The sequence below is a fragment of the Cavia porcellus genome, unplaced genomic scaffold (genome assembly GCF_034190915.1).
Source record: "Cavia porcellus strain 051 isolate PalLab524CR breed Dunkin Hartley unplaced genomic scaffold, mCavPor4.1 scaffold_10, whole genome shotgun sequence".
NCBI lineage: Eukaryota > Metazoa > Chordata > Mammalia > Rodentia > Caviidae > Cavia > Cavia porcellus.
The window spans coordinates 23542006-23567823 of NW_026947493.1; the positions used below are offsets into that span (position 1 = coordinate 23542006).

Below are 25818 nucleotides of genomic sequence, written 5' to 3' on the forward strand. Positions count from 1 at the left end.
CTACTTCCTAGTGTCTCTAGCACCCAGGATGGTGAGATGAGACCTTAAAAACAAAATGTGCTATGGAGGAATTGAAGCTGTTGGATATTGCTGGTGGGAGTATGAATGGTCACTTCTCCAGAGAACTGTTTAATATTTTCAGAATAATTATCTATTCTGTAACCTAAGAATGAAATTGGAAAATGTGGACCCAAAGAAATCAAAACACATTCTTAAAGAAGATCTTTACAATAATGTTCATTCATATTTTCTTAGAATATACAGGCTCTTAATATTTATTATGTCAGCTGGAAACAACCCAAGTGCCCTATAGAAAAAGTAATGAATTATAGTGGTCATAAAGAAGGAATACTACTCTACAATAAAAAAGGAATGCCTGCTGTATGAGTAAATCTCAAAAATTTTAAGTGTAAGACGCCAGACATATATCATAATTATGATTCCATTACATGCAAAGAAATATATGGTAAAAGAAGTGAAAGTGTTTGGGAAGGGGAGAATGACTAGAAAGATGCATGTGGGAACTTTTTGGAGCAATGATTTCAGCTGATAGTTAAGTGATGTTAATGTACACAGTTATCAAAACTCAATCAAATATGTAAGATCTGTGAATTGTAATGCATGTAAATTATATTTCAGATTTTTAAATGAAAAAAGAAAACACCAATGCATTAAGTGTCTTTAGTACCTCATGTGTTCTCTTTTTCTGCTTGATTATATTTGCTCGTTTCTGTTCATGCTACAGGACTGTTAGAGACAGTAGGCTATGTAGGGTCAGAGACCAAATTTTCCTTTAGTTCTTAGAAATGCAACTCACATGTAGAATGCCCAGCTTTATTAGTTCTGAGGTGAAAAGTTATTTGAGAACTATAATTTAGTCATAGGTTAATACCTGTATTTTATGGTTGCATTTTCAAGAAAAAAAAATTGCATTATTATAGTATGCTTTGTATTTTTCTTGGCATGGTTTAGCTTCTTGTTTTTTAGAATTCATAAAAGATGCCTGTTTAAGTGTTGGTAATATAATCCTGCTCTAATTATAATATTGCTAACCACAGTTTGGGATAGCACGATGTTGTATTTGTAAGCCAAAATTTAAAAACGGATTTTTAAACTATATGTGATTACTTTCTTTCCTTAAGCAAATGGAAACTATTAATCGTATGTTCTTCTGAATTTCTTCCTGCCACTTTTTAATTTTTGAGATAAGAAACGAGACTGCATTGTTCTACATTTGGTTAAAAAAAACCCTTCTAAACACTAGAGACATTTGAAAAAGTACCAGGTGATTATGTAACATTTTGTATAACTAATACTATTTCTTGATTTTTATTTCGTTTTCCCTAATGAAAATAAAATTAACTTTTAAGTGGTATAAAGCTAGGTTAAATACTTGAAAAGGAAATAAAGTTTGGGTTCCCCACAACTGCCTCAGCAGTTTCTCAGAGTATAGCTTCTCTAAAATCAATGAAGATAGTAACTCAGCAGGTTTTTCAGTGCTGGTGCATCTTAATTTGTTCTTCAGATAGTTGCCTCCTTTTGTGACACATGTATGGGAATAAGCAGTTTTGAAGTTCTGCACCACTTTCATACTTTTCTGGTAAGAGAAAGTTGTTCTCATTTTAATTAGAATCTCAGAGATCCTCATTCAAAGGCAAACCCCTCCTTTGTCTATTTATGAGATGTTTACGTTGCTAGCTGCTGTTGTGCCAGCGTTGTAGAAACCTACTATAAGGTTAATAAGAAATTATTCTGTGTTGAATGTTTGTCTTACTGTCAAAGTGTATTTGATTGTTTATTATTTCTTTCTTCATTGTTTTTACTTTTGTCCCCCCCCTCCCCACCCTTTGGTTGTAGAACTACATCAATTATTGAGTTCCACTGACTTGGCCTCTGCTTCTGTGTTTCAAATCATCCCAGACACAAGTATAAGAATAATGAGGAAAAAAATACACCTTTCAGCATGCCTGAATTTTCAATTATTTAGTGATGCTGAAAATCAAAGTCTTGTGCATGCTAGGCAAGTACTTTATCCCTAAGCTACACGCCCATATCTGATATTTGTTAGGAATTTCTGGTCAGAATATAGTTTTTCTCAGTTACATCAGTCTTGCAGGAAATAAAAACTTCTTGACAAGGTGTTTACAAATGCCAGAATAAAAAACTGAGAGCTTGCATATCCTGTGTCTTGCTATCTATTCTGCATTGGCTCTTATTTCAGTTACATCATAATCCTTGACTTGGTACCTAGATGTAAAACTTATGAAAAAAGAAGACCATGATGCTTGCTTAAAAAAAAAGTCATGACAAACTTCATGTTTTAACAAAATTTATGATAGAGACACTGAATTTTGATGTCTTCTATTGCAGTTAAGTACAAATATTGGCATACTTTTAATCAAAACTTAATTGAGAAAATTATAGTTCTAATTCTGTCTAGAATTCTGCACTTCTGTCTCTTCTCACTGGCTCTGATTGCTAGAAATACGTCAGATAACTTTCAAACTCATCTTACAACTTTTCTGTTTGTTTTTGTTATATTGGAAGTTAAAGCCAGAACCCTAGCACTGAGGTCTATCTCTAGCCATTTTCTTTATTTTTAAAAAATGCTTTTTACTTTAGACATTTTTTTATTTAGAATAGGTTTGCAATGCATAATGATTACTACATTGTGAGGAGATCTTAATTCTTTTTATGTCCCCTTTCCCTCTCCCTCCATTTCCTGATTCCCTTTCTACTTGCAAAAGATCTATCACCCTGTTTCATATTTTCTGTCTTTTGCTTTTTCTTTTATTTTTAGACAGAGTCTGGCTAAGTTGGTAGGTTGCCCAGGCTAGGCTCAAACATTTAGTAGTCCTCCCAGAATATTTACATTATTGTGTCTTATTGACTCTTGATTTGTTTATGTATTTTTAAAATTTATTTTTAAAGTTTTTTCTGTATGACTGTGGTGTTATTAAATGTCTTTTGTGGAACAAGAAGGTAATAAATTAAGATGTCTTGTAGTTGTTAAAATTCTAAAAAACATTGGTTTTTATGGATTTTGTTTATCAAAACTGTAGTAGAACAGCAGTACTGCCCATACTCTTTAACATTTAGGTATTTTAATAACATTCATTGTGTGCTATCTATGTGCCAGGCACAGTATCACACATTTGGGACATATGCAAGGTCTCAGTTACAATGCAGCTTATTTTCCAAGGCGATAAACAGATGGATAAATTAAGATAAGCTTACTTAATGATTAAAGCTAAAAAAATTGGTAAAATACTTGCCAATGTATGATGTATCTTTTTTTTTTTTTTTTTTTTGGTTAAATACTAGGATCTGATATTTTGGATTTGGGGGGGGGGTGTGTACTGGAGATGAACTTGTGACCTCGCACTGTATGGTGTATCTTTAAAGCAGATGTGGCTATGGGGCTACTGTTATAGATATGAAAATAAAACAAGGCTTTTTGAGGTGGTGTTTCAGTTAAGACCAGAAAATTGACAAGTAGTAGTTAGGCATGTGAAGATCTGAGTTAAAAGGAGGACTCTGAAGAGAAAGATTAGTATATTAAAGCAACAAAAGTAAGATCCCTATGGTCAGGGTACAGTTAAAGGATAATGTGGTAGGTAGATAGTGTTAGGATAGGGATGGCTAGATCAAGTGCTAAAATGGATAATATTAAAAATTAAGTGCTTATTCAGAATGATACTTTTTTTTAAAATTAGGTGTTCTTTATTTTGGGTTTTTTTTTGGTACTAGAGATTGAATTCATGGCTTTAACGCTTGCCAGGCAGGCACTGAGCCACTGAGCTATATCCCTGGCCTTTTAAATGCATATTCATACTTGTTTCTTTTAAAGGATTTTATTTTGTTTTGTTTTGAGATGCGATTGCATTATGTTGCCCATGCTGGTCTTGAGCTCCTGGTTACAAGATCGCCTCCTGCCCCAGCCTCCTGAGTAAGCCTGTGTAACAGTGCCCCACTTCAGTGTTGTTTCCTAAAGAATGGAACAGAAATGTATTTGGCTACAGCAAATATTTTAAATTCCTATATATTATAATACTGAAAAAAATTTTTTTGGCCACATTGGGTATTGAACCCAGGACCTGTGTACACTAACCAAGTGCTGTGTTACTGAGCCACATACCTGCCAATACTAAATACTTTTGTGAGTAATGTAGTACTAATGAGACACTCTAGAGACCTGAACTAAGAAGGATCCAAACAACATTGAATAAAGTGTGGAGTGTTGATTGTTCTCTAAATAAAATTCAGTTGAATGAGTTATATTGAGGGAGGAAAGTGCTAGGCAAGTGCTCTACCCCTGAGCTATAGTTATACTATTTTTACTACTCTCTTTGTGAATAGTGTACTTCTACAGAAAAATATTCAACTTAGTAGAACAGGGATGCCAAAATGTCAAACATTTTGCACAGTTTATGACCTTACCCTAGTACTAAATCAGTTTTCTCAGGGAAGAGTCATGAAAAAAAAAGTTTTAAAATAAGATTATATATAGAATATTCTAGAGAAACTTTAGAAATATTTATTGGAACTTTATAGCAGGTACTATGCTTGATGTTGGAGATTAGATGATTAATTTATTCATATTTCCCTAGAGACTATATTACGTGCGATAGACTTCTGACTTTGCTTTTCATTATTTTCATGATCTTGAACAAATTAATCTCTATGCTTTTGTCTTCACATCTATAAATCAAATACCAATTTCTGAAAGTTGTCATATTGATTTAAATGAGCTAGTAGAAATAAAGGTACTTAAAACAGCATATAGCACATAATAAATGCTCATTAAATGTTAAATAGTCATATAAATTAGGAGTTCCTAAATTAGGAGTTCCTGTTCTCAAGGACCTTTAATACAGTTTCTGTAGGAGATAGATGAAGTCGAATCAATTGTAAATAGCATTTAGTATATTGCTTTGAAAATAAGAGACTAAAGAGCAAGGTAAAAATGAAAGTGTAAGCGTTGCCAACTTTTATTTGAAAAGATACATAAGCCTTAGGAAGATGTGTCTTTTGAGGTAACACTTGAAAGGTAGGTATGAAAGGTTACAGGAGAAGGGTTTGCTTTTCAGTAACACAGTTTGCTGAAATATATAGAAGTAAGAAAATGCATTAACAGCATAAATTAAGGAAAAAACAGAAGTTGAAGAATATGAAGTTAAAAAGTAGGCCAGGGCCATTTCAGGGTAGGGACAGAAAATAGCATCTTAGAAATATTAAGGCTTTATCCTATAGATTTAGTGAAACAATTGAAGGGTCAGTATCATTTTAGAGAGGAAATTCGGTTGTGTAGTGTATATAGTAAAGGTAATAGAAGAATACTGGAAGCTGGGAATCCTGTAAGGAGGCATGTTAAGATAGTCTGCATGAAATCTGAAGAAGGCTTGAATTGGGGAAGTTTACAAGATGGGCTTATAAAATGAAGAATTCTGAGATTACCCCTAAATAAATACTTGGAATAATGGCAACATTTTAACTAGAATAGAGAGCAGTTTTAATGGTGGATGGCAGAGTAAATAATACATTCAGTTACAGGTTATATTGAGCTTGAGGTGCCTGTGGAGACAGATCTAAGCAAGCTGTTCAATATATGGATTTAGAATTTAGGAAAGGAATTGTATCCTTGGGAATCATGTTGTAGTTAAAGTTCAGGAAATGAGCAAAGGAAGAGAGGAGAGATACCATGGCAGTGAAGTGGATGAGCAAGCCTTGACATTAATATTTGGAACATAGTGACTAAGAAAAATCTATATATATGATTGTGGAAAATATGTCCATCCAAGGTACTTAGGGACATTAGCAGTTATAAGAAAAGCAGTGTTCTGGTTCTTTGTATATTTTTTCTTTAAAATGAGATTCAGTTACACTAATTCTCTTTTTGTCTTGTACTGTACAGTCATCCTATTTTACAGAGGGGAAAGTATGTCACACACGTGTCCTTATGTCCTTGCATAAATCACTAGGGCTCCTGCTGAAGGTATAATTCACAGTGTTGGTGTGGAGGTACTGTGCTTTCTCTAAAAAAGAGCAAATGTGATAGCTTGTTATTCATAGTGTCTTATGAAACCTTTGAGAATTTCTATTTCCTGCATGAAAATTTTTAGAAACTATAAAATGTAGTAAACTAGTCCGGAAAGTATGAATGTATATTGTAAGATAATTGTACCAGAAAGGGAAAAAAAAAAAAAATCAGGACTCTCACACTAATCCTAAAGCATGTAGAACAAGAGGCAGTACTAAATAGACAAATGGAAAGAGGTCAGTTTCAGGGACAGAAATTACAGTGCAAACTTTGAGGTGCTTGCTTTGGGTGAGGGTATGCATCATTTGGAATTTAGGTGTTCAGGTGGTGTCTCTTAGGATAGAGTCAAGATTTCATATAATTTAGCCGTAGACTTACGCATTAACTTAGTAATAGAATTCTTTATGATGGAGTATAAAACTCTGAAGTTACAAAAATAGATCTTTTCCATAAACCCAGCATCTTTTTAAAAGGTGGGGCTGCTGCTTGAGGTTTCATTCTGCAGTTTTTGCTACTTAATTGGGTCTGAAGGAGTAGGATGCCTCTTCTCTCATGGAAGACCAAAAGCAATGCTAGCAAAGAGTGAGATAATGAATTAGATGTAAAGGAGAAGGTGAGTTTCCATTTCTTCACTCAGGTGGAGATTGCCACTTATACTTAAGACATTACTTGAATAATATGAGAAAGCCAAAAGAAGCTGCAAATTACTTCCTCTGACAAATTTTTGACATTTTCCCCCCTTTGGAAAGAAGGGGAAAATGACCTAAGACAGGAAAAGATAAGTCTTACGTGGATTTTATTTCTTTTATTTATTAAATGTGGATATGTGAGTAATTATCTCATTTGTCTGTAAGTAAACCAGCTGTTTAAAGGAATGGGGGATGATTTTTTAAATTCAATAAAGAAAGAAACATACATAAAATTCCTATATAATTAGAAGGTACTTGACAAAATGGAAGAATCAGTAGTTACACTTTTGTTCAAATCAAATAACAATAAATGGTTGTGGTGCTAATTAATAAAGTTGTATGTCTTTTGAAACATGTTGCAATAATTGACAGTGGAAAAAATAGACAAACTTTTTACTTGCCAGCCTGCTTGCCACCTTTTTTTCCCTTCTTTCTGCCTGCCAAGCTTGCTTATTTTCTTTCTGGCTTTGTTTCCCCTGCTCCTCACTTTTTCTTAGAATTGGTACTTTGCTTGCTACTAAGATAGGTTTTTGAATTCTGCATAACATGTATATTAAAAGGTCAACTGATCAACTTCCAAATCAAATAGAAATTCCTATTTCTTGTTATACTTCATAGAATTATAAAATGAAGGAGCAGTTCTTTGTGAAAATATTTTCCCATCCTGTCTATTCCTTTTGTTGCATTTAGTACTCAGTGGTGACAGACATTTTTACTGTTAGATTTTCTTCTTCATAAAGGTAGGTGTTTAAAAACTTATTTTTGTTGTACGAGGGTTAGAACTTTGGACTGTACATATCCCAGTCTTTATTTTTTTTAATTTGTAATATGGGTATTTCTCTTCCTTTATCAAATTTAAAAACAACTTGTTTACTCTTTTAGCTCCAGGTCCTTAAGCAGTTCACTTGTATTGAGAAGCAGTATAGCTATTTATATATCACTTTTAGAAACAAAGATAAGTTTACCTGGTCTTTTTCAAGTAAGTATGTCTCCCATTATTGTAGAGTAATTCTAGAGATGCAGATTGAGAAAATTTGGAGGAGCCATTTACTTATTTTTTATTTTTATGAAAATATCAAGCTAGAAATAGATAAAAGATCTTAATGAATTTCATAGATCTTTTTTACTGATGCTCAATTATCAATTTTTGTTACTTGTTTTAAAATCTTTTATTGTAGTTAAAAATACTGAAAGTTTCTTTAAAATCACAGGTCTTGAATAAGATCTCAATTATTTTAGGCTCTTTTGGGATATATATTGTCTTATTACTTGTGTTTTGTTTTCATTTTTATTCTGGTGACTCCCAACTTTTAATGTTATCCAGTTTTTCTTGAGGAAAATTATAATTCATGAGTGTGTGAGACAGTGTATGTCTGTAATTTTCCGTAAGTTGGCAAATATGTGTATTATATTACTCATGTATATAATTTTGTAAGTCATAAATTTATTGCAAATACATACACACATGTATATAGATAGAAAGTTCTGTGGACACATTTTTATGGAAAAGTTAATTGTATAGAAAGGTAGAGCTAATATTACAATGAAATTTCATGGATATATCACCCAGGTACATTAGTTTTCAGTGGTTTAAGTACGAACCATCACCCTGCTATTTAAATGTTTTAAAAACCATAGTAAAGACATGCCAAAATTGAAGTCTGCTTTTGTGTACACAATGGCTTGAGTTTAATGAAAAGAGACTAGAACACAAAAATGTGGTTATTGACAAACAATGGTGTACCCAGACCGTAATAAACATTGAGTATTTTAAATAAAATGCTAAAAACTGTAAGATATCTCCAAAATACAGAAGTCACTAAGAAAAGATAATGCATTGTGGTGTTGGGTACAACCACTTGACTGGCAAGCGTGAGGTGGTGAGTTCGGTCCCCTGTACCGGGGGAAATAAAAGATACTGCATTGTGAGCTGCACCTAGAATAGATGTTTCAACATGATGTTTTGAACCTACATATTAAAGTAGTGGGTGAGGGTATAGAGTATCAGACAAGACCTCTTCAGCAACAATTAGTTTTAGGTCTGAGTTATTGCATGAAGAAAGAATAAAAAGCATGACCGTGTCAGGTTTCTGTGTAGAGAGCACAATGAGTTGAGAAAGACAGTGCTAAAATTGCACAGAAAAGAGGGTGTGATTGATAAATACATTCAACTTTTAGTTATTTCCTGTTAGTAGAATAGGCTTTTGGTCAGTCCAAATGCTCTTTGTATTTACTTTGGAGTTTTAGTGCTGCTGCTAACTTATCCTGTGAATTTACATAAATGAAAATAATCAGACTATCTTTTGTGTAATAATTAAGCTGTAAGAAATTTGTGATGTAAATTTAGATTTTGTACTTTAAGGTATATCTATATGATTATAAGGAGGAATACAAGCAATTTATATTGTCATTTGTCAACAGATTTTAAGACTAAATATTTCTGTTCTTTAATTGAATGTTATTTAACAACAAAGAAAACAAAACAAAACTATTGCTATTTGAGACTTAGGTGTCAAAATTTATACAAATTTTAAGTTTGACCTTAGATTTCTGTTGTCTTTTGAGTTCGTAATGATTTTGCTTGGTAAAAAGATTGTGCTCCTTTAAAAAGTTTAAAATCCAAGAGCTTATTCATATTGTATATCTTGTTAATTATTTCAAACTTATTTTGAATAAAATAGACTTTTACCTGTGTTTGATATTATATATTTCTTTAAATATGTTTTTGTAGTTGAACAGATAGGCAGTTATTAGGGATGATAAGAACAGAATGATACTCCTTACAAAGAAGGCTTTAGATACTGGGTTTGTCATGTAGTCATTGAGACACTTGTCCAACACATAAGGAGGGGTACTAATTCTCATTTTTGAAGTTTAAAATAATGTAATGAAATAGAATTAGTGAACACGAAAGGCTTCTGGTTATAATTAAGATGAAAATTAGATTTTTGTCAGAATGTAAAATTTAAAAATAGTGCAAAGATAGAATGAAATCTAAGCAAAGATGTTTATGGTTTCTAAAGTGAAATAAAACACTTCTGGATAGATACTATAGAACTTTAAATAAACAAGAGATAAAATGTTTTCATGAATTGGATGTATCCACATAATAAGGGTGTTAATTCTGTCCATATTAATTTGCAGAGTACACTGGTACCGCTGCCTGTAAAATTGCAGCCAGAATCATGGGATGAATTCCATGAACAGCATTATGGAAAGAATTAAGTTCGTGAACCAAAGTGCCACTATAATGGAATTACAGTCACAACTGACAAGGTTTTTTCCCTCCAGTGAAATGACAGTCACTTTAAAATTTATATGGAAACACAAAAGAATAAAACTAAAGGCACCATTAAAAATGTTCTGCCTGACATTAAGGTTTACTTTAAAGTTACAGTAATAATCATAGCATAATGTTGGTGCAAGGATACACACAAATATCACTTGGATAGAAGGTAGAATACAGAACATATTTAAACATTAATGAGCCCTTAATATAATAGAAGAAAGACTATACAGTGAAGGAGAAAAAACAGTTGTTTCAGTAAATGATAGAACAGTTAGGAGGAAAGAATTTAAATTGAACCTCTATTGCTCATCATACATAATCACTTTTTAGGTAAAGATCTGATTAGGCATATTTGAACTATAAATCATTATAAAGAAGAAAATAGAAAGTCCTTAAGAACTTTTGAGTAGCAATATTTTTTTCTTTTTGCCTGAAAAAAGTGATAAATATGTTACAAATCTCTGTTCTTTTAAAAAAAAACAATTGAGTACAAAAGTTAACCACAGATTGCAAGATACCACTAATAAAACTGACAAAAGTATAGTACCCAAGATATAAAAACTTATATCAACTGAAAAAATACAAAGGACTTCATACACTTTACCAGAAGAAATTTTGGTGGACAATAAAAATTCATCATGCTTCATGAAAATGAAAAATTTAAAAACTACAATAAAATGACACACAATTGCCTTATTGACAAAATTAAGAAGCTTAATAATCCGAGGTATTCATGAGAGTAAACTATAATTTTAGATGTGGTGTTCAGTTTTGTCTGTAGTTAGATGGTTAGTATTACTCGGAGTGGAGTGTCTGATCAAGTAAACATTTATAATTGCATCTGTGCCAAGTGCTGAAGTTTGAAGGATAGGGTTAATCAGGCTGAAAGGCTAACACCAGTGAATCCAGGTACAGGGGAGGAGTGGCATTCTAAGCAATGAGATGAATCTGGAGAACTGAAAGATGGGGTATATTGAAAGTAGGGAGGTAGGTAGGGTAAGAGATAAGCCTATAGAGTTGTCAAAGAGTGATTTCAATGATTATTGTGAATACAAGGCTTTTTAATGTTAAGATATGAAACATTTGAATGATTTGAATAGAGTTGCAGTATGATCACATTTGCATTTGGAAAGGACTTGTGTGACGGTACACAAATTGGGAAATCAGTTTGACACAGTGAATGAAAGGTAATTAAGTAGAGACTAATTCAGTGGTTTTTGTTTTAAAAGAGGGAAGCTTGATTAGAATGCTAGTAACAAAGTAGAAAAATAATAGACAAGTATTGGAGATATTTAGAAGTGACAGGTTGTTACTATTTGTTTGTAAGATAAAAGAATGAAGGAACTTCCCAAGGATAACACCTAGATTTACGATTTCTTCAACTTATTTAGGGAATATTACTCTGTACTTATTTTCCTATGGTGGTGAGTCTCTTCCCTGTGTGGTTTAATTGTTTATGAGCTCATCTCTACATCTCTGGAGCATTTTGGTATTTATATTGCTGATCAAGATTGAGTCTTGTTTTCAATGGCAGTTTTCATGCTAGGGACTTCCTTATAAATTTAGACTCTACTTTGCATGATATATCACAAAAATTGGCTTAGTTTATTTATTTGTTTGTTTGTTTTTATGGGAGTCTTTTTTCCCATGAGAAAAAAATAGTGTCATGTGGTGAATGTATTGTTTTCTTCTATCTCCTGTTACTGCACAGCCTTTGCATAGTCCTGGCTTGTGAGTACAATAAATACTTTGTTTCTGGCATTTGAATAGGTAGTTCTTTTTTTAAATTCAGCTCATATGAATACTTATTTGGTGGGTGAGCATTTTTAGCAATAACTTAGGCATCCATTTTGTTGCTAAAGAGGTTTTACTTTAAAATTCTGATTTTAAAAATCTTTTTCACTCAGAAATTTTAAAAATATGTTACTGCAGTGCTTTATAGTGTCTGGTATTTCCCACCGACAAATATGATGTTTAATCCTTTATAAAAGTGTCTTTTATTTCTTTGATTTTAAATTATACTTTATCCTAGTATACACTCACCACGTAGAAGTGACAGTATTTTTTTTCTCATGGGAAAGACTCCCATAAGACACACACACACACACATATCCTGCATGCCTCCAATCTTCTGTGTCCTTTAATGATTATTTTGAAATGAGTATAAGAACTTCCAGGTTTTAGTTAATCTAACTTTTCATAATACTTTCTATTTTGTTAAAATTTGCTCTTTTGCCTACTATATTACGCATCTTATCTTTGATTTTTATAGCTCAACAATCATTTTGCCATTTAGAATTTCTTATGGATGCTTTATCATAAGTCTGTTTTGTTAATAGTAGTAGCCTGTAAGTGTTCCAGAGTCACTATGTGTTTACTCAGAGCTACCTTATGCTGCAAGTACTATTATTTGTGTGTTACAGATGAAACAGCTAGAGTACATAGAGCATAAAGTAACTTGCTCAATATAAGTAAGTATAGAAAGAACTAAGATTCAAGCCCAGGCTCTATGATTCCAAAACCAATATTCTTAACTTTCAGAACTTTCTCTCAGGCGGTTTTGACTTTCATAGGTCTTTAAATAAAGATAATCTTATGTTTGTTTGCTGTATTCTTTGGCTGACTTTGTTGCTTAGCATTTGTGATGCTTAAATGCTTAATTTTTGGTTGTAGAAAAATCTGTCCAGGAGCTACATAGTTGTTGTTGAGTGGAGAGTTTTGACTGTTGGGAAGGATGTATGAAACTGAATTTGGGTATGAAAATTTCCTGTACATCTGTGTCCAGCATAGTTCTGCCTCTTACCTCATTTGCTACATTTGAGATGCTTTCCTTCTTGGCAATAATTGAGAGAAGTGGTCCATTTGCCTGTCTTTTTTTAAAATGACTTTGCCTTGAGGATTGTTCTAGGGTTTTCTTTTGGTCCCTATAGTTGCTTTTTTATTTTTTTGACATAGGGTCTCACTATGTAGTTCTGGTTAACCTTAAACTTTGCTATGTTTCTCCTGCCTCAGCCACTTGAGTGCTGGGATTATAAATGTATGCCTCCATGTATGACCCTTCAGCTACTTTATACTGAACATAGAATATTCCTGGAACTTCCCTTGGTGTTTTACTTTTTTTTTTTCTGCTTGCATTTTGGCCTTTGATTCATTTCTTCTCATTTGTCTCTTGTCTTAAAGATTAAATATAATTTTTCTTTATGGCCATATAGATTTTTGCTCTACAGAGATATTACGGTTTATACTGTTGGTACTTTCAGAGATACTATAGTTTTTCTTTATATAATTTTCAGGGTTTTGGACATTTCACAATGTCACATATATTCCTTCTTCCATTTTGATACTATCTTCTGTCAGAGGTTCTTTTGACAGTCATGAACTTGCTCTGATTATGTGTGAATTCTGTGGACTCTTAATTGCTTTTTTCACTCAAATTACAGCTGTTTATTCTGAATCACAAGAGGATGGCAGAATGTTGTTTTAAGCATTATTTTAGCCGATAAGGGATATTATTAATTAGGAGCATAAGCACATTCCTTTGATATTTTTAAATTATTTTATCTGTTATTTATGTAAACTTGAGGAACAAGTATTGTGCAAGATACATTTCTGTGTTCACAGAATTTAATTTTAAAAAGCTATTTTGGTTAGCAGTTTTATAATTTTTCTCAATTCTCTTTTCTTGTAGGTTTAACTATAGATCAACACATCATCTTGCCTCTCACGGATTCTATGAATTTTTAAATTGGTTTGATGAAAGAGCATGGTATCCACTAGGAAGAATAGTGGGTGGTACTGTAAGTATATTAACAGTTATTTTATTATTCATTATATAAATCATTCATTGGTAAGCATTTCTTGAAAGATTTGTATAGTTCATTAGTGCATTTTCTGTGGCTGAAGTTCTTTTCTGATGTTTCTTCGGTTTTCACCTTCCTGAATCACACACAAGCCTGTTTGGGGTTGTGTCACTCTAGCTACTCTTTCTGGCAAGTAGGAGAGATGGGATAGTAATTCAAGTAATACACATATCTGAAGTTCAGATTTTGTTATTGCTTTGTTCTACAACAATTTGGTTTTAAAAAATTTTTTAGGAAGGGATAGAACTTCATAATTTTTCAGGTCTCAATCTCCTTTAAATTATTCTAGGTACCTGAGTATAGAATATAATTCAAGATGAATTTGGCATATAATTTTGAGGTTAAACAATAAGGCATAAATCTATATTTGATATTTCTTAAAGAAACCTTTAGCTTTATTATCTTTTTTTGTTTGTTTTTGTTTTAATTACATTGATTTTTTTTCTCTTCCATTTTATTTTGATACTTTTTCTAACTTTTTGAGGTGATTTGCTAAATAATTGTCAATCTTTCTTTGTAACTAATGCATGCATTTTAAAGTGGTAACTTTCACATTAACAACATTCTGTAAGTTTTATATAATTCTCATCATTCTGTTACAATTTCCCCAGATTTGTGAGTTTATTTATAGTTGTATTTAACTTTTAAGAGGGTTTCATAGTTATCTTTTTTTGGTGCTTCATATATTATGATTCAGTATTTAAGGAAATTCTCTACAGTTTTTATACTTCAAAATTTATTGAGAGTTGATTTGTGGCTTAGGATATATTCACATTTTGTACATGTTGCTGCTGGTTTAGAAGAATCTCTCCTATGGTAGTAACAGATTGTATTTCTAATCTGGAGACTCTTGTCCTGAAGTACATAAAGACACAGTAGTCAAGACGGTCTTCTTAAAGACCATTAATGGTGAATTAGAGAAGTGTTAAAATGGTATTGGGCGTGGTAGTCAGCTATTACCTTTTACTCTTATGATGCTAATCTTATATACCTGACTGTATTATTATTGATGACTATAATTCGCTTCCTTGCATGCTTACAACTTTTTATCTTAAAGTCATGCTCAATGGAGGCCTGTTTGTTTGTTTGTTTGTTTGGTTGGTTTGTTTTTTGCTGAGGAAGACTCCTTCGTGTCCTAGGATTTGGGACTATAGTATCTCTGTAATTTTCTCATTTGTCTTTGTTGGAGCCCTCAAAGTTTTTCATTGGATTTAGGAAAGTTCTGGTCTTTTTCTTTTCTTCCTTTTGGAAAGTTTCTACAGGTTATTGCTCAGTTTGAGGTTTCTTACATGTAATATTATTAATTGGGAACCTCCATTCACACATTTCAATTAGTTTCTTCTATTTTAGGATTTTGTTTCTACTCAAAGCTTTGGAAGGGAGGCAAAGCTCCTTACTGCTTCCTTTAGTATCTGTGCTGCTGAGGCAAGTACATTGCCTCCCTTAATGAATGAGTAGAATTTGTCTAATTTAATACCAGGAACAATATGTGGCTTTGTGCTAAAACTTAACTCTCTATGATCCCTGCGTCGGATGAAATCCTCATAGTCTCCAGTTCTTAAGGTATCGGGCCTGATTTGTTGGGGTTTTGCCCCCTTCCTTTCTGTTGTAGGCATCAGTACCTAACTTTGAATTTTCTCAATTTTAGTATACATCATTTTTGCTGTTGGGGTTTGTTTTGGGATTCTTTTTTCCAGTATTATTCATTCTTTTGCTTGTGTGTGTGTGTGTGTGTGTGTGTGTGTGTGTGTGTAAGCTCCATTTACAATATTATATAAATATGTTAACTTATCCTGAGAGGTATTTTAAAATTCATTTCCATTTTCTTTCACTATTAGAATCATACAGTAGGACCCCATACTGAATATGAAATGGAACAAAGGTTTTATTTTTTAAGAGTGAAGATAAATTATCCTTTATCTTTTTTCCCTTAATCTTTTTATTGTATGAATTCTTTTTATGTTGAATGTGCCATTTACTGTTCTTGATGCAGATAAAAAAATTCTTTTTATTCTGGAAGTTATCTTTTTGAGGGTAGGCAATGAATAGTTAATAATAAATAAGATAAATGGAATGTAATATGATGATAAATTTAGGATTGATTTGCAGTTTTAATAACTGAGGAATAGCTTTAAAATAGTGCCATATTTACCACTTAAGAGTATGACTGGTTACCAACCACCTCTAGTTTAGTATTTCCCTTCCATCCATAAATACTTTGTGATATTAAAACTTACCTTTTAGGAGTCTCAGAAGCCTTTGAATTATTTTTAAATTCTTGTAGGCATAAGAAGAATTAATGGGAATTAGAATTAGCATGTTGGTGCACACGTATAATCCCATTACTCTGAGAGGTAGAGGCATGACAATTGCAAATTCAAGCCCCCCTAAGGCAGTTTAGTGAGACCAGTCTCAAAAAAAAAGCCAGGCATGGTAGTACATGCCTGTAATCCCTGCACTTGGGAGGCTGAGGCAGAAGGATCATTGCAAATTTGAAAGCAGCCTGAATTGCATAACAAGACCCTGTCTCAAAAAGGGATCTAGGGTTGTAGGTCAGTACAAAGGCTCTGAGCTTGTTTTGTGTCCACCCAAAAAAAGGAAAATTACTTGGTGTCTTTTTTTTTTTCTATTTCTTTTTTACTGTGAACAATACATAATAATAAATTTGAGAACTAATGTTATTGTTTTGGGGTACCTCACTTTATATGTAATTATTTTTCACTTTTTTCCTTCCTAGGTTTATCCAGGGTTGATGATAACAGCTGGCCTTATCCATTGGATTTTAAATACATTGAATATAACAGTACACATAAGAGACGTATGTGTTTTCCTTGCACCAACTTTTAGCGGCCTTACATCTATATCTACTTTCCTGCTTACCAGAGAACTTTGGAACCAAGGAGCAGGACTTTTAGCTGCTTGTTTTATTGCTATTGTACCAGGTTATATATCTCGATCAGTAGCTGGATCCTTTGATAATGAAGGCATTGCTATTTTTGCACTTCAGTTCACATACTACTTGTGGGTAAGTAACAGTGTTGTGTTACCATGAATGTCCATAACCTTCCCATTGCAATGCTTTTATTAATTATAATTGCATACAGAGATCACATTATTCATAAATTTAATAATAAGTTTATTAAATAATAATAATAACATTTTTTAAAATACATGACAGGCACTTTTTTTTCTCTCTGGTTAGTAAATTAATGTGTAGACATAAATTTTAATTTTCAGAATAATCTTATGCCTGACTGCATGTGATGACAAGTCATAGTTCTGAAAAGGGGGCTGTCAAACAATTTGGGAAGGTTTTGTTTGCTTTGGGGAAAGTATTACAAAATAGTTATTAGGAAAGTTGATTTGATGGCTCAGTGTTTTAAAATCTGTTTCAGAAACTAGCATTATTTTGTTATTGCCAAGATATTTTAACTTAGTATGGTTTTTCCTGTTTATATTATAGTACTTTGTGTTGGCTTCAACTCAAAGCTTTTCATTTGTTATTACAGCTTTTTACTTTTGCAGTGACGGAAACTGACCAAAAACTTCCACGTGTTGATTTTTTTTTAATATATTAAGTATATTTTTAGGTAACTAAGTGAATGCAACATGATTTTTTCTGTAATAATTAATTTAATTTTCTGTAAAACTACTTGGCTAGTGAGTATTTTTGCTGTGGCCTGAAATTCCAGAAGAGAGTGTTATAATATGATGAGTAGAGACTGTCTCTTGATTTTGAGTTTAAAAGAGAAAAAAAGTACCTTAGAGATAAAGATGAGGAAAAGCAGTAGAATGTTGCCATCACTATTATAGCCTTCAAAAATGCTTTAAATAAAATTCTTCTCATTCTTTGTGTGTAGCTGGGGAGGAGGCTTAAAATTTGGAACTTGTTTAATGGCTTTTAATCAAAATTTTAAATGATACAAATAGTACATATAAAAGTAGATAGGTCTCCGTCATACATGTTAAGTAGAAAAGTAAGTTGCAGAAAAAAGTGTAATACAGTAAATCATTTTTGTAAATTTTAAATGTTACAAACCATGTTCTTTGTTTATGCCTGCATATGATCAAAGTTTAAAGAAAAGGATGTCTTTCCTATCACAACTTCACAAATAGTTGGGTTTTTATTTAAAGATAGACGATACTGAGGAAGTAGTGTTAAAAGAACTTCAACACACGAATTTTTTAAAATAACTGGAAGCAAATGTGGCATTACTTTGAATTGAAAGTCTGAATAACTTGGTTACTATGTAAATTAGTAGTTACTATGTAAATTAGTAGTTCTCTATTAAGTCAGGTTAATCGTATTCTGTAATTTTAAAAACAAAATACCCTGTTTGTGGGAAATTAGGTAACAGAAAAATATAAATAAAAAAGTTAGCCAGACATAACTGTCAATATTCAAGGTATATCTTAAAAAAAATTTTATGTTCTTAAACTCAAAAATAGTATGGTATTCTATTTAATTGTGTGTTTCTTTTTTTTTTTTTCTAATGCAAGTCTGAACCATGGAATTAGTGTCCTAACTGGCTTCTTAACTACCTTCCAACTTTTTTTAAGTTTTCAAAATTGAGACAAAATTCATTACTTGAGACATTGTAGAGTTAAATTATTGCCTTTTAGTATATTCACAATGTTGTACAGCCATCACCACTGTGTTACTTACAAAAAAATTTCATCAACTCTCAACAAACCCGTACCCCTGTCTATTTTCCTTCTGTCCTGTGGTAACCACAAATCTGTTTTTGTCATCTTTATGGGTTTCCCAATTGTGGACATTACATATAAATCTTAGATCATGTGGCCTTTCATATTTTGATTCTTTCACTTAGGATAATTATTATATTATTGCATATATCAGTATTTCATTTTCTTTTTTTATTGTAAAATATACATAGTAGAAAATTCTTTTTTTTTTTTCATAGTAGAAAATTCTATCTGATCTCTAATATTTTTCCACCATCATCGCCATTCGTCCAATTTTCTTCATCTTGTAAAGTCCCCCATTAAATTAACCTCCCAGTCCCTGACAACCAGCATTCTGCTTTTTGTAGCTTGATTTTAACAACTTACATGAGTGATGTTTTCAGAATTCCTGTGTTGTAATGGTCAGAATTTCATCCTCTAAGACTAAATAGTATTTTGTTTTGTGTGTATAGACATGGATATATATCATATTTTGTCTCAATTCATTTTTTGAAATTTTGATAACCTTTACATTTTGTCTGTAGTGCTTCTCCAAAAATGGATGTACAAAGATCTTGCTTTCATTTCTTTTGAGTTTGTACCCAGAGATGGATCTGCTGGATTATATAGTAATTGTAGCTATAATTTTTTTTAGCAAATGTCCTCCTATTTTCCATAGAAACTATACTGTTTAACAGTTCTACCAGGAGTGCGCAAGGACTTTGTTATTCTTTCTTCATCACGCATGTTATTTTCTGGTTTTTGTTTATAGTAGCAATCTGTAGTTTGGAGTTGCATTTCCCCAATGATTCAAGATAAGCACCTTTTGTGCATTTATTGGCCACATGTTCACATTTGGAGAAATGTCTATTCAAGTGCTTTTCTCATTTTGCAGTCAAGTTCTTTGTTTTTGTTGGGTTTTTTTTTTTTGTTTGTTTCTGTTTTTTTATAAGTTCTGAATTTATTTTTTAAATTATTCTTAATACCAAATAAATTATTTGAATTTTTTCCCCATTGTTTGGGTTGCTTTTTCAGTTTATTTATTGGTGTCTTTCGATGCATAAAAGTTAATTTTAATGAAGTCTGTTTTGTTTTTTTCTTCTGTTTTCATGTCCATTGGTGTCAAATTCTTGAAATCCTTGCCTAATCATTGTGGTGAGGCTTAAGAGCTAGGTTTAAGCCATATTGGGTGGCTGGCCTGGTGGTACATTCCTGTAATTCTAGCACTGGAGAGACTGAGGTAGGAGGATTGCTGCCAAGTTGAGGCCAACCTGGGCTACATAGTGAGTTTAAGACCAGCCTGAACTACATGGCAAGATCCTGTCTTGGGGGGAAAAAGTCATATTGAATTCTTTGATCCATTTTTAGATTTTGTGTTAGGAAAGGTCCAGCTTCATTCTTTTGGCTATGGATTTTCAGTTGTCTCAGCACCATTTGTTAAAAAGGTTGTCTTTCCCCATTGGACTATGTATGCCAGGGTCATGTTGCTATATGTCCATGTGTTGCCTTTTTTCCAGTATTGATTACTGTAGTTTCTAGTACATTTTGAAATCAGGAAAAGTAAGTCTTCTCACTTTGTTTTTGTTCAAGATTGCTTTAGGTATTTCAGGTCTCTTGAAATTCCATGTGAATTTAGGTCGGATTTTCTATTTTCCCATAAAATTTTATTGGGATTTTAATAGGGGCTGAATTAGTAAATTACTGTGTAGTGCTGAAATTTTAAAAATAGTGTTTCTGTCTTCAGGTCTGTGAAGATAAGGGGTGTGTTTATTTAGGTCTGTAGTTTCTTTAAGCAGTGTTTTGTAGTTTTCATTGTTTGCAAGACTTAGTTAACTTAATTCTTGGGTATTTCATTCTTTATAGTGCAATTGTAAATGGAACTATTTTCTTAGATTTTTTATTGTTGGTGTATAAAAATGTAACTTGAGTTTGTATCCTGTACCCTGGCTTTACTTATTGGTTCTAACAGAAGTGTGCATGTAAGAGCTTTAAGGTTTTTGTGATATATGATCATATGTAGGAACAGGTAATTTTGCTTCTTCCTTTCTAATTTGGAGGCCTTATTTCTTGCCAGATTCCTCAGGTGAGAGCTTCAAATACCACTTTAAATGGCTTTGACTGAAGTATCATCTTTGTTTTATCCCTGATCTTAAAGGAAAAGCTTTCTTTCACATTGAGTTGGATGTTTGCTGTGAGTTTTAATGTAGAGGCAGTTTTCCTTTCTATTCCTATTTAGTTGTATGTTCTGTTAAGTTTTGTCTTTTTTTTTTTTTTTTTTTTTCTGCATGTGTGCAGATAGTCATATGGGGGTTTTTGTTCCATTTTGTTAATGTGGTGTTATGACTTGTGTCTGGATGTGCCCCATAGCCTCATGCGATCATGGGAGGTGGGCTTTTTGGAAGTGGCTGAATCTAGAGTTTGTCATTGGTTCATTGTCTAGTGATAGGATTGGTCATGTGAGTGCTACACTGCCCTAGGACGGATACCTGCATACAGTATAAGAGAGGAAAAAAGGTTTGCTTCTCCTTTTGCTCTTGCTGCTTTTGATGTCTTCCACAGCTTAGGAACTATTGCCACCCTGCCTTGGAGCCAGCTGACTAGAGACTGAAACACCCACAAAATATGAGTTAGGTAAACTGTACCTCCCTTAATTTGGGGTGTGAAATATTTTGTCTTTGTAGCAAAAGAAAAGCAACTAAAACATGTGATATATTACATTGCTTTGAAGTTCTATGTTGAACCATCCTTGGATTCAGGATTAAGTCTCAGTCATAGAAATAGTCCTCTTAATATACTGCTAACTTTAGTCTACTAGTATTTTGTTGAGGAATTTTATATTGCTGTTTATAAGCAGTTTTCGTCTATAGGTCTTAGTTTAATAGAGGTGTCTTTATATTTGGCATTGAGGTTCCTGGCATCATAGAGTGAATTAGGAAATGTTCCCTTCCATGTTTTGGAGAAGTTTGAGGAGGGTTGGGTTTTTTCAGTTCTTTAAAGTGTTTGGTACAGTTTCCCAGTAGGACATCAGGTCTGGTGCTTTTCATTCTTGGGAGATTTTTGATTGCTAGTTCCATCTTACTAGTTATAAGTATTCACATTCTATTTCAGTATAATTGTTTCTAGGAGTTTTTCTACTCAATCTAGGTTGTTCAATTTTTTTTTTTTAAGAGGAAAAAGAGAAAAACACAAAACAAAGCGGTGTAAGGGTACACGTAATACAGAACTACCAAAAAAAAAAAAAAAACATAACAGTAAGAAATCACCTGTTAGTAGATTACATATTATCATCTTGAAAATAGTTGCTCAAATCACAGTATCAAAGAATACAAGGTGGACATTCAAACAGGGAGACTGCAAACAGCTGTGTTCAATGATCCAAAAACATTGATATAGTCAGCTATTTAACACCCCTAAACACACTTGCTGTTATATCCGTTAGAGCTCTTTTTCTTTTTTCTTTTTTTTCCCTCTCTTTTTTACAACAAAATTTACACATTTTGGATTTTATTACTCCTTAGTGCTTATTACTTTTTTTGGGGGGGGAGAGAATACAGTCAAATATGGAAAAACAAAGCTGTCAGTCAAAACCAAGGATAGACATAGCACATGGTGTAGAACAGAGTACAAGGTTATCAACAATGGTTATCAACGTTGTCTCTTGTTTCCTTAAAAAGATTTGTCTATCTCATTAGATATTATAAAGTTGGACAAAACAGTAGAGAACAAGACCAATTGTAGGCATTGTAAACATTACAGGACTTCCAAAGAAGACAATAGTCAAACCAGAATGGGTATCTTAGTGAATCTTATTGTCTTCAAAGTAGTTGCCTATGTCTTCAAACTTGATACTATCATATAGAATGAAACAGAGTCTAATCAGTCAAAACAAGATCGTGGGAGTATTACAGGACTTCAAAACAAGTTAATAGGAAATCAAAAAGAGTTACTATTTATATATCCTAATTTTTTAAATTTTTTCTTTAAGACAAACATAAGAAATGACTAATTTTTTTTTTAAAAGAATAAGGGGGAGATTGAGATAAAACAGGACATAACAATATAACAATAGAGGTCAAAGCACGACTGTTTCAGCAACCTAGTACTTCACCACCATATAACCCGACTTAATAGTAGTTACCATAGTGTCTGTCTTTTTCCTTGAAATATTTGGATAAAACTTCATATACTCTAGCTTCAAATATTTCCGTATCAAGAAGCCCAGAATAAAGCCTTTCTAATTAATGAGTGAAACCTTTATAAGGCTTCAAGGCCACCTAATGGGGAACCATGATTACCAGGTTGTTCAATTTTTTTTGACACAAGTATTCATATTACTGTCTTTATTTCTGCAACATTAGTAGTAAAGTACCTACTTTTTATTCTGTTTTTATAATTTGAATCTTTATAGCCTAGCCAAAGATTTGTCAGTTTTGTTGATCTTTTCAAAGAACTGACTTTGTTTTCATTGATTTTTCTCTATTGCTTTTTCTGTTCTCAATTTTGTTCTCTTTGTTACAATCTTCTTAAATTTTCTTCATTCTGCTGGCTTTAGGTTTAGCTTGTCTTGTTTCTTCTCCTTTTGTAGTACCTTGTGTTTTAAAGATTTTGCGGGTTGGGGGGGTACCAGAGATCGAACTCGCGACCTTGCCCTCACCAGGCAGGCACTTATGCCACTGAGCTAAATCCCTAGCAGTAGAGGTGATTTTTAAAATCGTTTTTAAAATGTAAGCATTTATTGCTATAATCTCCTGTCCCTTAGCACTGCTTTCATTGTGTGTAAATGTTTTGAAATATTTTTCTTTTCATTTCTCTTAATTTTCTAATTTACCTTTTGGTCTCATTTTTGTCCATTTATGACTGTGTTTAATTTCTGCAGATTTTTTAGTTTTCTTTGTAGCTTCATCTGTTGTATATCTTTTTAAATTTGTTGAGACTTTGCGGCTTAATAAATTCTGTATTCCATATGCATGTGAGAAAAATGTCTATGCAGTTGAGGAAATTGTTCTGTGTATATCAGGTAGACCCATGCAGGTTTACTAAGTCAGCTAAGTGCTTATCTTCCAATGGATTGTTTAATCCATTATTGAAAACAGGTTGTTGAAATTGCCCGCTGTTCTTGTTATTTGTTCTTTGAGTTCTGCTGATTTTTGCCTTTTGTATATTCATGGTCTGTTATTAGATGCATAAATGTTTTTCTTTCTCATATCTTCTTGCTGTATTCAACTTTTTTTGTAATGTATAAAGCTCTTTGTCAGTGTGTATTTTTTCTTATGTTAGTATAGTTAATCCTATTCTCTGGTTTACTATTTGCATAGACTATCTTTTTCCATCCTTTCACTTTCAGTCTGTCTCTTTGGATCTAAAGTGAGTCTCTTGTGAAACACATTTGAATCATATATTTTTATTCATTCTGCCAATCTGTCTTTTGATTAGAATTAATTCATTTAAATTACTGATATTGACTTCTGTCGTTTGTTTTCTTTATATCTTATGTTGTAGGTTTTTTTGGCCCTTCATTCCAAATGACAGTGTTGCTGTCATTTTTTGTGTTTTAATAAAACATTTAAACCCTTTTTTCTTTTGTGTGTGTTGATTTCCTTTTTGTTCTGTTGATAGTTTCTTTTGTAGAAGTTTTTAGTTTTAATAAGTCCAGTTCATCTATTTTTTTTTGTCTTGTTACCTGTTTTTGGTATCATTTTTAAGTAACAGTTGTGTAATTGAAAACTATAAAACTTAACACCTTATTTTTTTCCCCTAAGAGTTATACTTTTCTTTCTTCAGGCCTTAAATTCATTTGAATTTTTAAAGTATTTTAATATATAGTGAGAGATAGGGTGTCTAACTTCATTCTTGTGCAGGGAGATACCGAGTGACCTACCTAACATGGTTGAAAAAAATTATCCTTTTTCCATTGAATGGTTTTACTAGCACTCTTGTCAAAAATCAATTGGTTATATGTATAGGGCTTTATTTCTGGACTAAACTTCATTCCATTCCTGTTTATATGTCTCCTTTATGCCATTATCACATAGTTTTGTCATGTTTTAAAATCACTTTGATATATAAGTCCTCCAACTTTGTTCTTTTTCAAGATTGTTTTGGCTACTTGAAATCTTTATTTCTATATGTTGGTTATACAGGTTGAATGAGATTGATAGACTAATAGGAGAAATTATGAGTATCGTATGTCTTTGAAGAGCCTATAGAATGACAGAATGATAAAACCTACTCATGTGCCAGATTATATTGTGAGCTTTTTCTTTGTCCTTGTATTTTTTCACTTCATTCATCATGAAGACTTAGTATATGTACCTAAGAATTAACATCTTAATTTTTTATACGTATGTTTTCTCGTTCCCCTTCCTTCACCATCCTGTTTTGTTTTATAGCAAGGTATGTAAAATAAATTACGTTTAGAGTGGAAGCAGCTCAATACTTGAAACTAGACAACTTGTGTTTGAGCAAGAAAAGGCATGAAACTTTCTGGCTCTTGGCAAGTTGACATTTTTTGAATTTTAAATCTTATTCATCTTCCTCATAAGTGGAATACAGAAGATGTTTTGGCTACAAGTTCAGAATAAAGATGTGTATTTAAAGTGAAACTGAAAATAAATGAAAGTTTCACGAAGTGAAAGTGAACATAACATTTTGTTGTTGTTGTTGTTGTTGTTTTGAAACCGGGTTTTACTATGTAGTGCAGGTTGGTCTTAAACTCAGTATAGAGCTCAAACTGGTCTTGAACTCACAGATATCCTCCTGCCTTGGCCCCTGAGTACTGGAATTACAGAACTGTGCTTTAGTAGCCACATTAAAATCAAGTGAAATAAAATTAGGTTTTAACTAACCAAATACTGCTTTAAAAAAGCAATTTTGACAGAGCACTTTATCTTTTAAATTTTAAAAACACATACCTTGTAAAAGATGTAAAACACTTTAAAAATAAAAATACCAGTTGACAAATTAATAGAAAACTTATATTTTGGCGATTATAAAATGTTTGCACCTTTATAACTTCATTGGAAGAAGAAACTACAAGTTCAAGGCCAGCGTGAGCTACAAAATGAGTATGAGTCTAACCTGAACTATATATAATGAAACTCTGTCTCAAAAAAGAAAAAAAGGACTGCAAAGGACAACCAAGGGCTGGGATTACAGACAAGCATTATCATCTTGGCTGGGTACACTTTTAGATATGTATACAGTCTATAAAGATCGTAACCTTTTTTCTTCAGAGCCTAGTGATCTTTAAGAGTA

General features: G+C 32.4%; 1 protein-coding gene across 1 annotated transcript in view; it reads left to right on the forward strand.

Moving 5' to 3' along the window:
* The window catches only part of Stt3b (STT3 oligosaccharyltransferase complex catalytic subunit B), a 97671-nt gene that overhangs the window by 21260 nt on the left and 50593 nt on the right, over window positions 1–25818 (forward strand). The window contains exons 2-3 of the mRNA XM_063257087.1: window positions 13707–13815; window positions 16616–16903. Coding sequence (XP_063113157.1) covers window positions 13707–13815; window positions 16616–16903 — 397 coding nt within the window. The remainder of the gene's footprint in view (window positions 1–13706; window positions 13816–16615; window positions 16904–25818) is intronic.